Source organism: Nicotiana attenuata, chromosome 5 (genome assembly GCF_001879085.1).
Source record: "Nicotiana attenuata strain UT chromosome 5, NIATTr2, whole genome shotgun sequence".
NCBI lineage: Eukaryota > Viridiplantae > Streptophyta > Magnoliopsida > Solanales > Solanaceae > Nicotiana > Nicotiana attenuata.
The window spans coordinates 14,741,782-14,764,145 of NC_031993.1; the positions used below are offsets into that span (position 1 = coordinate 14,741,782).

General features: G+C 45.2%; 1 protein-coding gene across 1 annotated transcript; it reads left to right on the forward strand.

Annotated features, from left to right (window-relative positions):
- LOC109226291 (indole-3-acetic acid-induced protein ARG7-like) lies at window positions 21,258-21,838 on the forward strand. Its single transcript, XM_019391078.1, has one exon. The coding sequence runs from the start codon at window positions 21,322-21,324 to the stop codon at window positions 21,667-21,669; it is 348 nt and encodes a 115-aa protein (XP_019246623.1). The 5' UTR covers window positions 21,258-21,321; the 3' UTR covers window positions 21,670-21,838.

Below are 22,364 nucleotides of genomic sequence, written 5' to 3' on the forward strand. Positions count from 1 at the left end.
CCGACCACGTCCCTAAGCCAGCACGACCGACCGAATATATGTGAGTCCGGCTAGAAGGACGACCTAGGAGTAATAAGAGGGACGACTTCATGATCACGTCGGCCCCTCTATAGCATGTACTTTATTTTCTGTCTTTTAATATTCAAGTAAGGATCCTCTATTATATAAAGAGGGGTCCGAGCCTTGTAAAAGTGGGGATTGATTATTGGAAATACATTCTCTCTCTCTCTCTTATCTCTCTAACATTGTCTCTCTCTCTTATCTCTCGAAGATTATCACATTCTCTCCCTCTCCGATTTGTATTTTTGGTTATCTGAACCAATTGTCAAGATCATCTTAGGGTTTATTATCTTCGACTACAATTTACCCCTTCATCTATATTGATTGATTTGCTTAAAAAGTGTTAAACAACTTTTGAGTCAAACAATTTGGCGCCGTCTGTGGGGATTTCGGTAGTCGAAATCATAGTTCACATCTAGGATATCAAAAACAACCATCACTGTTCTTCAGACCTCATAGAAACTAACAAATGGCAGATAAAGAATCAAGGCTGAAGATGATAGCAGATGTCTCAACCAACCTCATAGGCCCACTCAACGAAGTTGGTAGAGAAAATACCGCGAATGTAACACCAAGTAGTGTACCGGAGGGGGAGATCTCACCCTCTTCACTTGAAGATCTAATGATTTTGAATGAAAGAGGGACTTCTGCATCTGCATCAAAGGAAACGCCCCCGGTAGTCAAAAAGCTACTAGAGGAATGGTTGACGAACACTCTAAGTAGCATGCTCGAGAAACCACCTCAGGGAAATATCAAAGATTCGTCGATGGCAGAAATCGCCGCTGCCACTGGTGAGCCCAGTGTTATACGAACAAGTAACGCCCACACCGATACCAATGCAAGCGATGATGCACTCGCAACCATCCTTAAGAAAATGGAAGAAATGGAGAACGAGAATAAAGCGCTTCGTGATCAAATGAAGGAGCACCAGGAAAGGGTAGACAAGATACCTGGTGCCCCTAAGCTACTACCGAAACGCGATGTGGGAAGGTTCGTCGAGAAACCGTATAGTGAGGAAGCTGCTCCTCACCCAATCCCTAAAACCTTCAAGATGCCACCGTACTTGAAGATATACGATGGGACCACGGATCCGGAAGACCATATGATCCATTATGTGACCGCCGTAAAAGGCAATGACCTATCGAAAAAACAGGTGCCATCCGTGTTGCTGAAAAAGTTTGGTGAAACTTTGACAGGAGGAGCGCTAACATGGTATTCTCAACTGCCAGCCAGATCGATATCGATGTTCGAAGAGATGGCGGACAAGTTCGCCACCGCTCATGCAGGAGCAAAGAAGGCCGAAGCTAGGTCAACGATATCTTCGCCATCAGGCAAACAACAGGTGAAGGACTCATGGACTTCCTGGCCCGATTCAACAAGGTAAGAATGGGACTGCCAAACGTATCAGAACGAATGGCGGTCGCAGCTTTCCAAAACGGGTTAAGCAGAGACGGATCAAAAGCAACCAAGAAGCTGCTCAACCAACTCATGAAGTATCCCCCCACCACGTGGAAAGAGATTCATAATGCCTATTGCGCCGAAGTGAGAGCGGATGAAGACGATCTTAACGGTCCAGCCCAATGACTAATGTCACTACAATCAGAGTTAAGGAGGGATCGACGCAACGACGGGCGACGGGAACCACCCCCACGCTTCAATAGAGAAAGGCATCACCCTTACTTTAGAACTCCCAATCCGCCTCCTCCAAGACATCCAGATGCCCCGCTTCGGAATGAAAGAGGTATGCCCCCATTATTATCCGCTCATAACTTTTGTGTCTCCCCTTCAGAAATAGTGTACGCACTGGAGAAGCTGGGCATGAAGGTGCAGTGGCCACAAAAAATGAAATCAGATCCTAGTGCAAGGAGGTCGAACATCCTATGCGAATTCCATCAGGAAAGAGGACACAAGACCGAAGATTGCATAGGTCTACGACAGGAGGTGGTCAGAATGCTGAACCAGGGATACCTGAAGGAGCTGCTCAGCGATAAAGGAAGGGCTAATTTCGCCAGAGGACGCGACCAATCCCAAGGACCACCAAAACCACCTTCTCCAGCACGCACCATACAGATGATCGTCGGTGGCGGCGACGACTCGGCAATCAACCATGTAAAGTTCACCACCACACACAAGTTGAAGCGCACGATCGCTCACGAACGGTATGATGACTTCGAATATGGTATCACCTTCGATAAGTCTGATGCCGACGGTTTGTCTTTCCCTCATTATGATGTTTTAGTTATAACTTTACGCATTGCTGATACTGATGTGAAAAGAATCATGGTAGACGACGGAAGCGGCGCGTGTATTATCCACCCAAGAGTCCTCATGAAAATGAGGCTCGAAGATAAGATAATATCGCGTTGCATAACACTAACGAGTTTTAACAATGCAGTAGAGCGAACCTCCGGAGAGATATCACTGCCAGTCTTGGCGGGAGGAGTCACGCTGGAAACCACATTTCACATCATGAATCAGGAAACGACCTACAACGTCATCATAGGGCGTCCATGGATACACGCCATGCGAGCCATCCCCTCGAGTTTCTATCAAGTAATCAAATTTCCCACCCCATGGGGAATATTTAGCATTCGAGGTGAGCCATGTACCGCCCAGGAATGTTACCGAATCGCCCAAGACTGTACACATACCAAACAGCTGAAGGGAGCAAGCGCGGAAGCATAGCAATCAGCCATGTCGGGAACCAAAATCAACCCGACGACAGAGGTCATTAGGGACCCAGATGTCGTAGAAGCTTGCAAAGCGACAGTCGAGAACCTCGACCCGGTCCAGCTGGACGGTACCGACAGTTCAAAGAAAGCCTACATCGGGCACAACCTCTCCGACCCAGGTAAGTACCACGAATTCTTAACTAACCATGCAGATTTATTTGCCTTCTCTCATTCAGATATGCCGGGGATCCCAAAAGACATCGCCACTCACAAATTGAACATCGACCCACTTTATCCGCCCGTACGGCAGATAAGGAGGAAATTCAACACCGCAATCAACGAGGCAGTCAGTGAAGAGGTAGATAAACTACTAGCCAACGGTTCCATCAGAGAATCGAAATACCCCAATGGGTCGCCAACGTGGTCATGGTTAAAAAGAAAAGCGGGAAATGGAGAATGTGCGTGGACTTCACCGACCTGAACAAGGCATGCCCAAAGGACTTCTTCCCATTGCCCCATATCGACCAGCTGATCGATACAACAACAGGGAACGAACTGCTAAGCTTCTTGGATGCCTACTCTGGCTATAACCAAATCCTAATGGCCGAAGAGGACCAAGAAAAGACAACTTTCATCACCCATCAAGGGACGTACTGCTATAAAGTGATTCCCTCCGGAATGAAAAACGCGGGTGCAACGTACCAAAGGTTGGTCACCAAGATGTTCAAGGAACAGCTCGGTAAGACAATGGAGGTTTATATCAACGACATGTTAGTAAAATCGATAAAGAAGGAGGACCATATAGACCATTAAACAAGCCTTCGAGATACTAAGGATGTATGGGATGAAGTTGAACCCAGAAAAATACGCCTTCGGCGTGGCCTCGGGAAAATTTCTAGGCTTTCTCGTATCACAACGAGGTATCGAAGTCAACCCGGACCAGATCAAGGCCATAGACACAATACCCGAGGTTCTGAACAGCAAGAAGCAGGTACAGAAACTAACGGGGCGAATAGCCGCCTTATCAAGGTTCATCTCGCGGTCCTCGGACAGATGCCACAAATTCTTCAATGTGCTGAGGAAAGATCATGGGCTACAATGGAATGAGGAATGCATCAAGGCCCTAAGGAAATTGAAGGCATATCTATCTTTGCCGCCACTGCTCATCAAAGCAGACCCAGGCGAATTCCTACTTGTGTATCTGGCAGTGTCTGAAGTCGCTGTCAGCACCGTCTTGGTCCGCGAAAACAAAGGTACGCAATCCCCTATTTATTATATCAGCAAAACTTTAGTAGATGCCGAGACGAGGTACCCACACCTCGAAAAACTGGCTCTGGCGCTGGTCGTAGCTTCACGAAAGCTCAGACCTTATTTTCAATGCCATCCCATAAAGTTAATAACAACCTTCCCCCTAAGAGGCATCCTACACAAACCCGAACTCTCGGGTAGGTTCGCCAAATGGGCCATAGAGCTTAGCGAGCATGACATAACCTACCACCCAAGGACCGCCATCAAGTCGCAGGTACTCGCCGACTTTGTTGCCGACTTCAGTGCAGGGATATTGCCAGAAGTGGAACAAGAGGCCCTACGCGCCGCTGCTCACACCGACCTCTGGACCCTCTATACTGACGGCTGCGAATGCCTCGGGATCGGGACTGGGACTCGTCCTCGAAGTCCCTACAGACGAAATAATTCGCTAGTCCATATGATGCCCCGAGATGACTAACAACGAGGCCGAGTATGAAAATGTGATTGCAGGCATGAAACTAGCCATCAAATAGGGGGCCCGTCGACTCATCCTCCACTGCGACTCTCAACTCGTCGTAAATCAATTCACCAGGACTTACCAAATCAAAGATCAAAGGCTACAAAAATATCAGTCAGAAATCCACAAGCTGATGCCTGAGTTCGACGAATGTCGCTTCGAGCAAATCCCTAGGTCACAAAACGTCGAGGCAGATAGCCTAGCTAAACTAGCCACAGCCACCAAAAATATCAACAAAGAAAATGTGGTCACTCTCCTCCATTCAGCCGTCAACCACGTCGAGGTATTCTCTTTAAACTTGACTTGGGACTGGCGCAACCAGTTTGTATCCTACCTGCAGGACGGAACACTCCCACGTGACAAAAAAGAAGCCAAGAAACTCCGGGTGCAAGCTGCCCGGTACAGCCTGATAAATCACGATCTCTACAAGAGAACGTTTGGTGGTCCCGTTGCTAAGTGCCTCGGGCCACATCAAATGAGGCAAGTATTAGAAGAGGTGCACGAGGGCCATTGTGGCACCCATACAGGGAACCACGCCCTTGTCCGATGCCTCATCCGCGCCGGTTATTACTGGCCTACCATGAAAAAAGAGGCAGCAAATTATGTTCGAAGATGCGAGCAGTGCCAAAAGTACGCCCCCATGATACACCAGGCGGGGGAACTCCTCGATTCAGTCACCTCGCCATGGCCCTTCATAAAGTGGGGAATGGATATAATCGGCCCCCTGCCGGCAGGACGAGGAAAGGTACGCTTTCTTTTAGTTTTGACTGACTATTTTTCTAAATGGGTGGAAGCAGGTGCGTACGCACAAATACGCGAGCAAGAGGTCATCGCCTTTATATGGAAAATTATCATATGCCGTTTCGGCATCCCCAAAGAAATCAGCTGTGACAATGGGCCCCAGTTCATCGGTAGAAAAATAACCGAATTCTTCGAGAAATGGCACATCAAGCGGATACTCTCCACTCCGTATCATCACGCCGCTAACGGCCAAGCCGAGTCTTCCAACAAAACAATATTGAACATATTGAAAAAGAAGCTCGAAGAAGCTAAAGGGCTATGCCCGAATTACTACCTGAAGTATTATGGGCATACCGGACTATGCCCAAATCCAGCAGGGGAGAAACACTGTACTCACTGGTCTACGGGACCGATGCAGTCATACCCGTCGAGATCGGAGAACCAAGCCTGAGATATTCCCATACCAGTGGAGCAGACAGTGACGAAGCAGGTTACAAGATCTAGACGAAGCCGAAGAACGAAGAGACATGACCCATATAAGAATGACAGCCCAAAAACAATAGGCAGAAAGATATTACAACAAGAAAGCCAAAGTAAGATCGCTCAAAGTTGGCGACTACGTCCTCAAAGCCAAAACACTGGCATCGAAAGACCCGAATGAAGGAAAATTGGGGACCAATTGGGACGGACCATACAAAATCATAGCAGCGGCGAACAAAGGAGCGTTCCAACTAGAAACGATGGAGGGAAAACCGCTCCAAAACAATTGGAACGTCGCCCACCTCAAATACTTCCACTTCTGAAAGGCATCTCCTAAGTCGTACTCTTTTTCCCTGACCCGAGTTTTGTCCCAATTGGGTTTTCTCGGGGAGGTTTTTAACGAGGCGGCAAAGGGGATACCCGATGGAACAGGAGCGCAGGTTCACCATATCGGCCAATCGGCACGGTCCGCAGGCCAATATAGTGAAGGGACTACACTAGTTATTCTCCATTGTATGAACAGGTCTCCATCGAATGTAAAGAAGTCTCCATTGTATGTACAGAATTCTCCATTGAATGAACAGAAATCTCCATTGAATGAACAGAAATCTCCATTGAATGAAAAGAAATCTCCACTGAATGAAATAAGAGTTAATCTCCATTACACAAACAAGGGTTAATCTCCATTACACGAACAAGAGTTAATCCCCGAACCACGACGGATACTACTTCGACGACAGTCGAAGCAACATCCTAATGGCCAAGGCCATCGACATCTGTTCGGCCTCGCTCGAACCACGACGGATACTACCTCGACGACAATCGAAGCAACATCCTAATGGCCAAGGCCATCGACATCGGTTCGGCCTCGCTCGAACCACGACGGATACTACTTCGACGACAGTCGAAGCAACATCCTAATGGCCAAGGCCATCGACATCGGTTTGGCCTCGCTCGAACCACGACGGACACTACTTCGACGACAGTCGAAGCAACATCCTAATGGCCAAGGCCATCGACATCGGTTCGGCCTCGCTCGAACCACGACAGATACTACTTCGACGACAGTCGAAGCAACATCCTAATGGCCAAGGCCATCGACATCGGTTCGGCCTCGCTCGAACCACGACGATACCACGGCACGACCCTTTGACGAACGACAAGAACAACCTCTACGAAGGCTAAGCATTACAAAAGAAAACCTAAGAAAGGGAAGGCACCAAATGGACGAAGCAGCAAAAATAAAATTTATATTACAACAAAAATATATTTACATTCGCCCCCGCGGACGAGCTCCAATACACTATACAAGCCAAAAATATACATTGTACAAGTTTATAACTGCCCGTCACCCCCTGGGAGGTAAACGTCATTGTACCAGGAACTGGAGTCGAGCCGGTTGACGTCTTCAGAAGCAGGCCCCTCCCCATCGGGAGAGTCGGGGTAATAACCACAAGCCTCACGAGCAGCGCGAGCCTCGTTTCGCCGTGCCTGAACTTCCTCCTCCGTCGCCCGGCCCGCGGCATGAAGCTCTCTATACACGTCGAGCTTAGCCTCCGCAAAAATCCACATTTCGTACGCACTACGACGCGTACTTCGACAAGGCGAGGGACGAGATGAGGAAGGCTGAGAAAGTCCATTGTTCTCGACCATCCCGGCGTCGAGCTCGGCGGTCAGATCCGCCACCCTCCGCTGCAGATCGACGTTCTCCGCCGCCACCCCACGGCTCAGCTCAAGCTCGTCATCTTTCATCCTGAGAAGCTCCTCCAACTCGCTGTTACGGGCCACGGCCTTCATCATCTCGCTATCAGTCTCCTCCATCTCAGCTCCCCTGCGTTCCAATTGGGACTGCCCCCGTTCAACCACTGCCCGGTGCTTAGAGCGATACTTTCGATACTTTTTTAGCATCTTTTTGTAGAGGGCCGTCCGTTTTTGCTCACGGCGTCCCCTCTCACCTCCAAAACAAGGGTCTAAAAAGAAAAGCAGAAAGGAGCACGCCTCAAGTCAGTGTTACAATACGCAGAAGGGAGAAAGGAAATAAGGATTACCTGCAAAGCCATGCCGGAATTCCTTCGTGATAGCTCCGCATCCTCCATAGTACTGAGCGTCTTGCTCTCGGAGGCGGCACACAGCAGGGTAAGGGCCGAAGCAGCCTGCTCGCTGTTCAACAGCAAGTTGTAAGCCGCCGAAATCGTAATACGACGGTCAGACCCATCCGTTGTCATCTCCACGTGGGTAAGGCCACCCACAAACTCGTCAACATCCTCCTGAGCGATGTCAGAGTCCGATTTCTCCGCTTCCTCGCCAGGTCCTTCGACGTTGGTTGATGACCCTCCCTCAACGGCACACGCGGAACTAGCACCGGGAATGGCACTCCTCTGTTGAGCCGACCTCCCAGATAGAATGGCGTCGGCCATGAATGAAGGTTTGTGCGTCGGCCGAGGCACCTCACTTCCTCCGGCTTCGGTGGCCACCCCTTGCCCTTCTCGAGCCTCCTCCGTTTTCTTTCTTACGATTCCTCGCCATCGGAGGGTTCATCCACGGGTTACAGAGCCGGCGCCAGCGATGCCGACTCCCACATGACCATGGTCATAGATGTAGCCCCCTGTAAAGGAGCTGGAGGGAGATCCTCTCGGACAGACTCGATCAGTATATCATGAGCGTCCGAGGCAACGTCGGATTGTTTGAGAGCAGGGACTGGCTCTCTCTTCCTAGAAGCGCCTCGACCTGTCGCCATAAAAATAAGTGAGCAGGGTTGCAGAATTTACAAAGCAAAAATCGGAAATCTACCTGAAGAGACTCTGGGGCCATAGCGCTGCATGAAGGCAGGCCAAGTGCGGGTCTCTCCCGCGTAGGGAAGCAAGCCAGCAACCCATCTCCTGAGGTTGGCAACAGGCCGGGGCGGATGATCCATAGCTGTATTACAAAGGTTAGAATTGCGACAGTCACGGGTAACACGGAATTTGACAAACTACAAATACTTACGTTTTGAGTTCCACCTCTCTGGGAATCCGGCAGGATTAGAGACCACGTGCTCGGTCCTAATAAAAAAATATTTGCGCCAGAACCCACAACTCGCTCGGTCGTCGGTTTTGACCACCAATCCTTTCGTACCACGGCCTCTCAAATGCACCATGGTCCCTCTTAGATAGCAGGCACTGAACAGTTGTAGGAGATGATGGATCGTGACTTCACATCCGGCCAACTCTGCGTACTTGGTCAGCAGCCGAAGCACCTTCAGAGTATACGGTGTAAGTTGAGCCGGACACACATTATAGAACCGACAGAACTCCTCCGCCAAAGGGAAAAGAGGGAGGCTGTAACCAATCGAAAAGGGGTATTCATAAAAGGTACAATACCCTAGCCTATGAACATCCACGTGATCCCTCCCCGCCGGAACCATCTCTATGTGGGCAGGTATGTCGTATTTCACGCGGAGGTCATCCAAGTGATTCTGTAACGACTCGAAAAACTCTGGAGCCGGAATGAGCGAGTCCTTACTGAAATCACTTCGAGATAAGGTATGCTTTGGCAATAATGCTTCCACAGTAAGAGGACTGATGTCCTCTTCCTCCTCCACCTCTCCACCATCGGAAGGTGGCGGCATGTTCAATGGGGCAGCCGCCGGGACCCTCTCGTCGCTTCGGCAAGGTTTAGGAATGATCTCGATGAAGAAAAAGTTGTGCACAACCCAACAAAGAAAAAGGAGATTTTCGATCGAAGGAAAATGCACCAGAATGTGAAAATATACACTGAAGGGTTGGAATGTTCTTACAAATGACCAAAGTTTGAATCAGGTTAAACCCTTCTCTTATTTATAGGTTTGGGTGGCGCCAGAATCGAAGGGGCAGACGTCGAATCGGCACGGGAAACCAAGCGCCAAAAGCTTCCGATTTCCTGCCTCGAGAATACGCGCAATGATGACGCATACGAGTGCTGATGTCACACGGGGAAAGGCGTTTCGCTTCGACGCTCTGACAGTCATGATTACTGTCTCCTGCCTGTCACGTCACAATTCTTTGACAAAGTCAAACTCTCCCAGAATGGAGGTATCGATTCCGCCCATCGAGGACGCATCTCGCTGCGACCCCGACGAGCGGAGGGAATAACTGTATGGGGTCGAATTTGACCGACCACGTCCCTAAGCCAGTACGACCGACCGAATATATGTGAGTCCGGCTAGAAGGACGACTTAGGAATAATAAGAGGGACGACTTCACGATCACGTCGGTCCCTCTATAGCATGTACTTTATTTTTGTCTTTGATATTTAAGTAAGGATCCTCTATTATATAAAGGAGGGTCCGAGCCTTGTAAATGAAGGATTGATTATTGGAAATACAAGCTCTCTGGCTCTCTCATCTCTCTAACATTGTCTCTCTCTCTTATCTCTCGAAGATTATCACCTTCTCTCTCTCCGATTTGTATTATTGTTGTCTGAACCAATTGCCAAGATCATCCTAGGGTTTATTATCTTCGATTATGATTTATCCCTTCATCTATATTGATTGATTTGCTTAAAAAGTGTTAAACAACTTTTGAGTCAAACATATATATAATCCTATTCTTCTCAGTTAGGCAGGTTCGAAGTTTGTCAATGATGATTAAACTTTAAATAATTTTCAAAAACCGATTAAATTTTAAACGATGCCATCACAAGCGGCTACCTGGTTACATTCCTACTACTCTTAATGCACCTACATACTTTTCTACTGTTCCAAACTTTCTTTTTTGGAGTTAACTTTGTATTTGTTCAAGTGTGACTGGATATCAATTAATTCTGAAAGTAAGGTAGAGTATCTATTAATCAGAGCTCGCGCGACAATAGTTGTTAGTCCAATAATAATATGAGATGATTATGTCCCACTTGCATGTGGTTATTCTACCATGCTTACCCTACTGCCAAAAACAATATGTTGGGCTACAACCACCCAAATATACTTTTAACATAGTGTGATATTGTTAAAGTTTACACGGCTCTTTCCGAAAAAGCCTCACACCATTAAGAGATCTTTACACCTTATATGTAGGCTCCCAATCTTTTCCGCCACTAACATAAGACTTTGTTCACACACCTAACAATCTCTCCCTCAATTTAAGTTTCACGTGGCTCATTACCACGATCCACAGATCTATTTTCGAGATTCACTGTGTGCCACCTACATCGTTAAAGTATTTATGGCAACCCAAACCCACAACTAGCTTCTTCTTGTGTGCGCGTCTCGAAGCTCGTAAGGTTAAGCAAACTGAGCCCTGCACCATCACTTTGTTATATGTCCATATTCATCCCGTCAAACCTGGGCTTTGATACGAGTTGTTGGTAGAAATGACACCAGGTAGCCACCCTAAAGGGATGCTATTTAGGAATTAGCTAGTGCGTCCTCAATTTCGATTTTTCAGTTTAATTTTTCGGGACAAAAATGTTCTAAATTGTCCTGAAGTTAAGATTTTTAGTTTAAAATTTCAGGATAAATAAGTACTAGCTAATCTTTAAATATCATCCCTGAGAATGGTTATTTGTGCACTTACCCCTAGTTATTGGGCTAAAACGATCCAAAGATACTTTTAATATGGTGTGATATTGGCCGCTTTAGGCCAAGCCCACATAATTTTTCCCAAAATGTCTCATACCATTAAGAGATCCATAAACTTTATTATGTATACTTTATTCGCACGCGTTGTGGAATTTAATCAAGCAAAGAATTGTTCAAAAACATGGAAATAAAGTAGATTGAATTATATTCCTAGTGCAATTTCAAAGAAACTTCCCTCTCGAGTCTTGTTGTAACCGGTAACCGCAAAGGTTTCCTTGATTAAGACACCACATTCTTGTGGTATGTTCAAAGAATATCTTGCCTGTAGGTAGTGAGGCAGATAGCATGTTATTATAAATCATTTTGATTATTTTTCTAACATACATGACCAATATTCTTTCCTTACTATAATGCTCTGAAAGCAAAGATCTCCCTCCGCTTTGTCCTACATTAATAACAAAAAATATAGTGTAATTTTACGAGTGAGGTATGAGAAAAAAAATGTATATGCAGATCTGTATGGGCCACCGACCAAGGGAACTCAGTGTGAAGAGAAATCGTAGTGGAGGGATCGTGATTCGCTAGGGGTGCCTCGGCTAAGCACGACCCGGGCAAACCCCTGAAGAAGTCTGTCTTGGACGAGGTCGAGGAAAAACAGAACAAACCATGTCGGAAGTCAATTGGTCCGAAGTCATGTTCCTGAAGCAACGCTGACGAGCCGAACAGTCGAGGACGGAGTCATGCACTAAGGTTGGCCAGAAACGACTAGTTTTAGCAATAGAATATTAAAAGGGAATATCCTATTGGATATTCTCTACATGTTGTACTTTCAGTAGGTAGGAGATATGTCCCATATAAACAGGAAGAGAGAGAGGGGAGAAGGGGAGGCCGATTTTTGGAGGAAACTTCTCTAGAGAAGTTGATTCCCATGTAACTATAAAACATGATAAATAAAGAACATTCAATTTGTGGCGTTGGTCCTGGCTCTTCCACAACAGATTCGATAAAATGGTTGATGCTTACACGTTTAGCCATCCCACATCATTATCAGAAGGAGAATCATCCACTTTGTTGCACGATTGGATGAACTACTCCTTTTATAAGTAAACGCTACCATCCGTTTCGTTTATTGTATGTCTTCATTTCTTCGTTTGTTTGTAAGAATGCCATTAGACCACTCATTTTCTTTAAATAGCTTTAAATACATGTTCTAGATGTTTTATCTCCTACCAATCTTGGATCTAGAATTTATTATCTTTAACTAGAATTTGCCCAACATCATTTACTTAATTAGTTTAACAAAAAGGTTTAAGACGTTTTGGTCAAACAATTTGGCGCCGTCTGTGGGGATTTTCTTTAAAATTTTAGTCTCTTCTAGATCTGAGAAGAGAAGAGCATAAAACTTCGCAAAAACTGGTGTTTCCTTTGTTTGCACGAATCTGACATGACAGGCAACGGAGAGGAAAAGAGGAAAGCAATAGCCGACACCCCTGCCAGCCTCTTCCGCACCATCAACAAAGCAGGAACCGGCGAACGGCCCCTCATCTACTTGGCCGCATCTGACGTGGCTGTGAGCGCGGTCCTAGCCCGAGAGAGCCAAGGTACACAAACCTCCAATATACAACATTAGCGAAACCCTAGTCGACGCCAAAACGAGGTATCCATACCTTGAGAAGTTGGCCCTAACTCTAGTCGTAGCTTCACGGAAGCTAAGACCCTACTTCCAGTGCCACCCCACCTCGCTAGTAATGACCCTCCCCCTGAGGAGTATTCTGAGAGCCCGAACTATCAAGCCGATTGGCCAAATGGGCTGTAGAACTCAGCGAGCACGACACAACCTATCAGCCACGAACGATGATAAATTCATAAGTGCTCGCTGACTTCGCCTCCAACTTAAGTGTAAAAATGATGCCCGAAGTCGAAAAGAAAGCCGCCCACACTCGCACCAAACTACACGACCTGTGGGTACTATACACGGATGGCGCGTCAAATGCCCCTGGGATCGGGACTGGGACTCGTCCTCAAGGTCCCAACTGGCGAAGTAATTCACCAGTCCATTCGATGGCCAGACATGACTAACAATGAGGCCGAGTACGAGTCCGTTTTTGCAGGTTTAAAACTAGCACTCAAGTACGGAGCGAGACGGGTCGTCCTGCGGTGCGATTCTCAGCTCGTCGTCAATCAAGTAACGGACTTTCCAAACAAAAGAACAGAGGCTGTAAAATATCAGATCGAGATTCGCAAGCTATCACCCTGACTCGACAAGTGCCCGCTCGATCGGATCCTACGAGCTCAGAATGTTGAGGCAGACGGCCTCACCAAGTTGGCCACAACCACTAAAGGCATACTCGGGAAAGGGAACGTAGTTACCCTCCTCCACTCGTTGATCGACCAAATCGAGGTACGAACTATAAACTTGGGATTGCTGCAATCGCACTATCTCGAATTTGCAGGACGGGACACTTCCACCAGATAAAAAATAAGCCAAGAAGCTGCAAATACAGGCAACCAGATATAACATCGTTAGCGACGACCTATACAGAAGGATGTTTGGCGGCCCTCTGGCAAAATACCTGGGACCAAACTAGGCGCATCGTCGGGGAAGTACATGAAAGCCATTGCGGAGCTCATACCGGCAACCAGAAGCTAATCAGATGCCTCATAGGCAGGATACTACTGCCCTACAATGAAAAAAGAGGCCGCTGACTTCGTCAAAAAGGTGTGAGCAATGCCAAAAATATGCCCCTATGATTCACCAGGCGGGCGAACACCTTCACTCAGTCACTTCTCCCTGATAATTCATCAGGTGGGGAATGGATATCGTATGGCCCATCCCAGCGGGACGAGGTAACATATAATTCCTTTTAGTTTTAACTGATTATTTTTTTAAGTGGATAGAAGCAGGTGCATTCGCCCAAATACGCAAACAGGAAGTTATCACATTCATATGGAAGAACATCATATGCTGCTCTGGCATCCCCCAAAGAAATCAATTGTAACAACGGACCCCAGTTCATCGGGAAAAAGACCGCCAAATTCTTCGAGAAATGGCACATCAAGAAAATACTCTCCACGCCATATCACCCCATGGGCAACGGCTAGCCGGAGTCCTCCAATAAATTAATATTTAGCATCCAAAAAAAACTCAAGAATTCCAAGGGACTATGGCTGGAATTGCTGCCTGAAGTACTATAGGCATACCGCACCACGCCGAAAACAAGCACAGGAGAAACGCCGCACTCGTCAGTCTATGAGACTGATGCAATGATACCAGTCAAGGTTGGTAAGCCCAGCCTAAGATGTTCAAACGAGAGCAGGCCAAACAACGACGAAAGAAGAAGACAAAACCTCGACGAGGCCAAAAAACGAAGAGGGCGTCTCGAAGTTCAAAGCACGAATTTCATTGCCCGACCTCTCGACTCCCTCTCCACGCCGACCAATGAAGGGACTAGACAGACTGGGACCTTTCCAATTTATGCCCGAACAAAACAAAAACATGTAAACTCCAATGAATGCAAAGTTGTTTATACAAACGAGTTTCTCATCTCACCAAGTTTATACAGTTATACAAGAGTCAACATTCGACCTCGTTCGGATCGACTCACATTCGACTTCGTTCGAATCAACAAAAGCTCATATTCGACCTCGTGCGAATTAACAAGAGCTAACATTCGACCTCAATTGAATCAGCTCACTTTCGACCTCGTTCGAATTAACAAGAGCTAACATTCGACCTCAATCAAATCAGCTCACATTCGACCTCGCTCGAATCAACTCACATCTGGACTCGTTCGAATTAGAATGTTCGACCTCATCCGAAGTAGTATAGAATCATATTCGACCACAAATGTATTCAACTGACGCTCAGACCAACCGGAATTCAATGAATAATTTCGCTTGAAGTTAAGTATGATGACATGGGACTTCACCCAAATTCAATCAAAGATACACTCGACCACGTTCAAGATAGCGCATGCCAACACAATTCCTTTGAAGAAAAACACTCGAAGAAAAATAAGAAGGCCCAATAACATACAACAAGGGGTTGTGATCATTCCATTCAAAAAGTATATATCTTACGATGGGCCAGAAAGATGCCCCCTTACATAAAAAGAAGAAAAACACGAAAACCAAGTACAAAACCCTACTCCACGCCGTCTCCGCCTTCACCGCCCGATCCAGCGTCGCCTTCTCCACCATCATCCCTGTCATCAGGATACTCATCACACCAAGGGTCAGATGTAAGCCCGTCCAATTCCTCTCCATCCTCATCGATCCCCGGAGTATCTTGGTCATAGCCGCAAGCAAGCGTAGCTTCGCACGCCTTGACACGAGCCTCCTCAAAGTCGACCTCAGGAACTCTCCCAGCCGTCATCATATTCCTGTAAATATCCAGCTGAGCCTCGGCATGAACCCACATCTCGTACAGATGTCATGGAACATCAAGGAAATTAGAAGCACGAGAGGAAGACGGTTGGCCCAACAGCTTTGCCTTTTCGACCTCAAGAACGATGACCTATTCCTTCAAGGCAGAAACTTCTCTCTCAAGACCTCCGATCTGTTTACTAGACTTCGTCTCTTTAAGCGCAGCAGCTTCAGCATCACCAGCCCCTTCGGATTGAAGGGCACGAATAGCGTCCTCCAACTCAACCACCTGCGCCAACTGTGCCGCTTTAGCCCCTTCGGCTCTCTCCGTCTCCGCAGCCTTTCCAACCAACCCGTCACGCAAACCGTCGCTCTCGGCCCGTAAGGATGCCACCTAAGCTTGGAGGTCCACGCACTCAGCCACGAACCCCTTATTCACTTCAATCGCATCCTCTTTAATCCTGAGCGCCCCCTCGAGCTTGCTGCATCAGCCAACGGTTTGTACAAGCTCGTCATCTTTCTGTTTTAACTCCTCCAGGAGAGATTGAAGATCCCCCTCGGATCAGAGCCGAGTACGTAACACACGGTACCTGTCGCGGATTTGGCAGTACTTGGTAACCATCTTCATAAAAACCACATTATTCTTATCTGCTCGGCGGGCACTCTCAATCTCTAAAATGAGTGTCTACAAAGAAAGATAACAAGCAAGAAAAGAAGAGGAGGGTCAGTAGGAGTACGAAAAAGAGAAGGGAAAACAAAAGAAGTTACTCACCCGTAGAGACAACCCGGATATACTCAACGATAGGTCGGTGTCCTTGAACGATTCGAGAGTCCTATGCTCGACGCTAGAACAAAGGGGCACCAGAGCAGGGACTACGCTTTCCGTACTGGTCATCAAGTTGCAGTCCAAGGGAATCACTATCGAACGAGAAGACCCATCGGTCCTCACCTCGACCCGGGTAAGCCCCTCGTCGAACATCCTCTCTTTCTCGGGGTCGACGTCGGAATCGGATTCAAAATCATCACCAGCCACACCTTTCTCCACCTCCTCTGTAGAAGAAGGAATCTCGACTGGCACGGAGCTTTAAGGATCGCTCGCCGGTACGACTGCGGCAGCCACTGGCAAAGAAACAACCTCAGCATTGGGAGCCGGAATCCCTTCATCTGAGGTTACGCCAGTATCATGCACAGACACGACGAGCTCCGGCTCACCACCAACCGAGCCTTCGCCCATCTCGGCACCCCCTCCGGTTCCAATTCGCTGCCTCTTTAAGAGACCACTTTCTTTATCGTCTGCTAGCAGCTCATCCACCAAATGGAACAACGACGGGTCCGTAGCCCTCACCGAAGAAATAGTCGCCCTATGGACAGAAGGCTTGACCAAAGCACCCGATTGGTGGAATGTGAGGGTGGGAGCCTTCGTCCTCTTTGGGGCTTTTCGACCTGGCAATAAGGGAAACGGCGTAAGCAATAAGAAAGGGCGGCAGTAAGGCCCAAATAATGGAGAAACGGAATGGCTTACCAATTGAAGAAGGTGGACGCCTAAATTTCTTATTGAAAGATGACTATTCACGGATCCCCACCGTGTGAGGCAAAATTTGAGCCACCTTATCTCGGATACCGGCAACCAACACAGGAGGATCCCTCTCGGCTGCACCACAAAGAATGATTAGGAAATCCAAAACAAATATGACCAATTAAACAGAATACTTACGACTAAAATTCCACGCCTCAGGAAACCCGGTAGGGTTCGCTACCACGTGCTCATTATTGATATAGAAATAGTCAACCCAAAACCTGTGATTAGCCTTGTCTTCCATCTTTACCACCAGCCGTTTGATTCCCCGGTGGCGGAGATGTATCATCGTGCCCCGGTGAAAGCTCGGAGCAAAAAGATGCAGCAAATGGTGGATGGAGAGTTCGCGGCCGGCCAGCTCGGCGTACTTTATCAACATGAGAAAAAGCTTGTAGATGTAAGAAGAGAGCTGGGCCGGGCATACGTTGTAATAACGGCAGAACTCTTCTGCTAGTGGAGGAAGAGGAAGAGAATAACCCACCCGAAATGGGTACGCATAAAATGCCAATACCCGGGATGATGTATTTGGACCACATCGTCCCCGTCGGGAACCAAATCGACATGAGCAGGGATGCCGTACTTGGCTCTGAGCTCGGAAAGACGTGATTCTCCAATTACGGACTTCGTCGGCTCGGGCTCGTCAATAGGGGCTTCGAGAAATCAGATTTGGTCTTATCACTACGAGGAACGATCTCCTCCACTGTAGGGAAACTATAATCTTCGATGGGTTGAACCTCCTCTTCAACACGAACTGGCACGGCCACTAACAACGGGTTTGGGAAATTTCCTCGGAGTTAGGAGATGCACTAGCCATTTGTGCGTTACGTGTAAACGGAGATCCTTGATCAAGAAATTGCAGAAAACAGAAAAAGATGCAAGAGAAGGAGATGAATCGCTTTTGAAAGTTTGAAGAAACAAAGTTCTGAATAAGGTCCCCCCCTCTTATAAGAAAGCATCGGCCCAAAAATTGAGGCAAGTAACCGCCAAATGCACAAGAATCAAAGTGATAGAAATGCAAGAGGCTAGGTGACACATCAGGAAAAACACGCAATCATGACGCGTGAAAAGGTGACATCACTCTGACCCCTAACCATTGGGCGCAACCTTCTAAGTACCGCCCACCACGGCTAGGACAACCGTTACTCGGCATTTGGTTCGAATTTCGCAAAGCCAGGATTGGCACAGTCCGCTTACCAAGGTCGACCTAAATGACGATCTTGGCAAGCGGGGAGACTAACTGTATGGGTCAAAATCCGACCAAGGGAATTCAGTGTGAAGAGAAATCGTAATGGATGGATCATGATTCGCCAGGGGTGCCTCGGCTAAGCACGACCCGGGCAAACCCCTGAAGAAGTCCGTCTTGGACGAGGTCGAGGAAAAACAGAACAAACCATGTTCGGAAGTCAATTGGTCCGAAGTCATGTTCCTGAAGCAACGCTGACGAGCCGAGCAGCCGAGGGCGGAGTCATGCACTAAGGTTGGCCAGAAACGGCTAGTTTTAGCAATAGAATATTAAAAGGGAATATCCTATTGAATATTCTCTACAACTTGTACTTTCAGTAGGTATGAGATATGTCCCATATAAACAGGAAGAGAGAGGGGGGGAGAAGGGGAGCCTGATTTTTTTACGAAACTTCTCTAGAGAAGTTGATTCTCATGTAACTATAAAACATGATCAATAAAGAACATTCAATTTGTGGCGTTGGTCCTGGCTCTTCCACAACAGATCCGATAAAATGGTTGTTGCTTACACGTTTAGCCACCCCACATCATTATCAGAAGGAGAATCATCCACTTTGTTGCATGGTTGGATGAATTACTCCTTTTATAAGTAAATGCTACCATCCGTTTCGTTTATTGTTTGTCTTCATTTCTTCGTTTGTTTATAAGAACGCCATTGAACCACTCATTTGCTTTAAATAACTTTAAATACATGTTCTAGATGTTTTATTTCCTACCAATCTTGGATCTAGAATTTATTATCTTTAACTAGAATTTATCCAGCATCATTTACTTAATTAGTTTAGCAAAAAGGTTTAAGACTTTTTGGTCAAACAAGATCTTACTCCTACTTATAGGAAGATAGAGAGATTATTTCTGGTAGATACTCGACTCAGAACCCCTCCCCTTTGTCCTATTTTCTTTTTTAGATTTAGTAATGTAACACCTCCTACTTCAAACAAATCCCAAATATTGTTTTAAGCTAGAATTCAAAATTTAAGAGTGTGATAATTAATCGTCACGATTAATTCTAGTTGTCGAAAAGTGATGTGCCTACATAAAGATTACCACTGTACGGCAGTACGCATTTTCAGTGCTTAATGAGTTGTCCTGCAAAAGAGGAAAGGATAATCACGTTAATAAGCATAAAAAATTACCGACTAAATAAACAATTGGACGTGCAAAAAGAGTTGAGAGTCAATGATATTGAGGTTTTTCCTCAATCTTAATTTTCAACATGGAAATTGCTACTCTCAGAGCCACTAATCCAAATTAATAATCTAGTGCTCTACTAATTGGATTATTACTAACCACATAGAGTTTTCAACCTTTTCCTTTCAATAAAATTAGTCTTTTTTCCGAGTGTATTACCCATATGGTTAAGCCAGTCCAAAGATACTTTTATGATATTATCCGTTTTGAATTAAAAGCCCGTACGAAGTTTTTCCAAAAAGTTTTACACTAGAGTATTCTTTCATTTTAAAGGGTTACTGGGTGTATGAAATATGAAGAGCCGAACTTCAAGGGAGTAATGATGTAGGAAACCTACCTAATACAAGCATCAGTGGTTGATTCTAAGGTTCAAACTCGTGACTTATAGATCACATGGAGACAATTTTAACGTTGCTTCCCCTTCAGTATTCCTACACCTTATATAAAAAATATTCTATATTGCCAATCAATACGAGACTTTATTGACACGCCCAGTATTAACCACCGTATTTCCCGTTAATTCTTTCTTAATAAATTAACCTAAAATTTTAGAGGAACATGACTCAATTCAAGATTTCAAGCCCCCACTTCCCACTCTTCTCTCTCTCGTCAAAACATCCATATGTTATGATAAGTAATAGCATGACAACAATTACAAGTGGGAGATGGGCATTGCACTTTGCCCAAGAAACTTATCTCATTTCTACTTTCATACTATATCTTATTCTTGTGGGGTCTAAATTAAAATTTTCAACAGATCACTGAGCAAGAAATTAGCCAATGAGAAAGAAGATAAAATTAAAAAGAGCTAGTGCAGAATTTTCATAATTTAAAAATGCACATTACTCTTCATTCACGCAATGCATGTTCGTACACTATTGTATCTAGAAGTACTACTGTTAAAGTGTAAGCCATCTAGAGCACTTCGGGGTTGTTTGGTTCACATATTAATTATACAAAAGTATCTATATATAACATATATTTTATTCAGCAATAAACAATAATAAAGGGATTGCTATGTTGTGAATAATAATATAGCCATTATGCAATGAATAATATTGAAAATTTTATGTTATGATAATTTACTTTAAGGGTATTTTTGATCCATGTATTGCTAATCATACATATATTCTTATTTCAATCTTGCATAAAGTAATATACAAATTCTCGCTAGTCAACTGCTACGTTAGTTATGCAGAAATTATTTTTTCTTATACGACCAACCAAATAGTACATTAGTTATTTTAGTTCTCTAATCTAAAAATGTATTATTTTGTGTAGTAGTCAAGCCTTGTAGCAACGGTAAAGTTGTTTCGGTATGACTCATAGGTCACCGATTCGAGCTGTGGAAGTAGCCACTAATATTTATATTAAGGTAGGCTGTCCAAATTACACTCTTGTGCGACCTTTCCCCCAACGTAACCCTGACGTGAATACAGAATACTTTGTACCCGGGCTGCCCTTTTCTTTCACTCAAACCAAACGACTCTAAAGTAGTATCAATCACACGTGCTTTGCTTCTTTCAGTTACTCAATAGTGTTGACCTTTGAGTGATCCCAAAAGATTGGCTATCCCTCAACTCTTATATATACCTTTTTCACTTTCATATAAACACCACACTATGATCTCTCCTCTTTTCTAACTTCATAAAACAACTACCTCTCTTTATATTCTACTCAAAGGAATATCCAAATAATGGATGGAAAATTTCTCAAGGCATGTCAAAGAATCATACCTTGTGCATATTGTGACAAATGCTGTAAATGGCCAATATGGCCATTTTTGCAAGAAGAGAAGACTATCCCAAGTGATGTTCCAAGGGGTCACTTGGTTGTATATGTAGGAAAATACCAAAAAAGATTTGTAATCAAAATCACTTTGCTCAATCATCCACTATTCAAGGCATTGCTAGATCAAGCCCAAGAAATTTATGATTTTACTTGTGAATCAAAATTATGGATTCCTTGTGATGAAAACATCTTTGTCAGTGTCATAAGATGTGCCAAATCTTCGAAAAATCGACGCATCTCGATCTGTTTTTGATGTTAAAATCATAGAGGTTGTGCTTAAATTTCATTCATGATGTTTGATCAATCAACTCATAGTTTAGAATGTTGACAACTATTAAGTTTATAGAAGCATGTTGTAGAGAACATCCAATTGTTTGTATATTCGTTACCTATATGAGAAGATGAAAAGCTTTACTTCTAGAAAGCCATTAAATTTATTGCTTTCATGTACTCAGCTGATCATTTGTTTATTGAATTTTCTATTACCCTCATTCAAAATACCAATCTTCATTCTTTTCAAGCAACGATATCAGTTTATTTGATTTTTCCATTCCCCCCCACCCCCCCACCCCCCGGATGTAGGAGAACATAGAAAATATAGAAAGGAAAACCACTTTACATTCGTCACATGCTTTACAATCACTACAAGAGAACAGGACATTAGCTACGGAATTTAGCTTGGATACACATATCCCTAGCTAATATACACCTTTAGTTAGGGATTTAGCTAGAAAAGTCACATTTCCTTGCAAATTTTTTCGATTAAAAATCTAGTCATAATATAGATAGGAATTAGCTAGGGACCATTCCTTGCTAAAATATAGCTAGAGATTTTCCCAAGTCAAATTTATAGCTAATTTTTAGCGGGAATCCTAATTTGGCGCTAAATTTATTTTTCCAAAAGATCATAGGTTAGATAGGGACACAGTTCGTAGCAAATCACTAGCA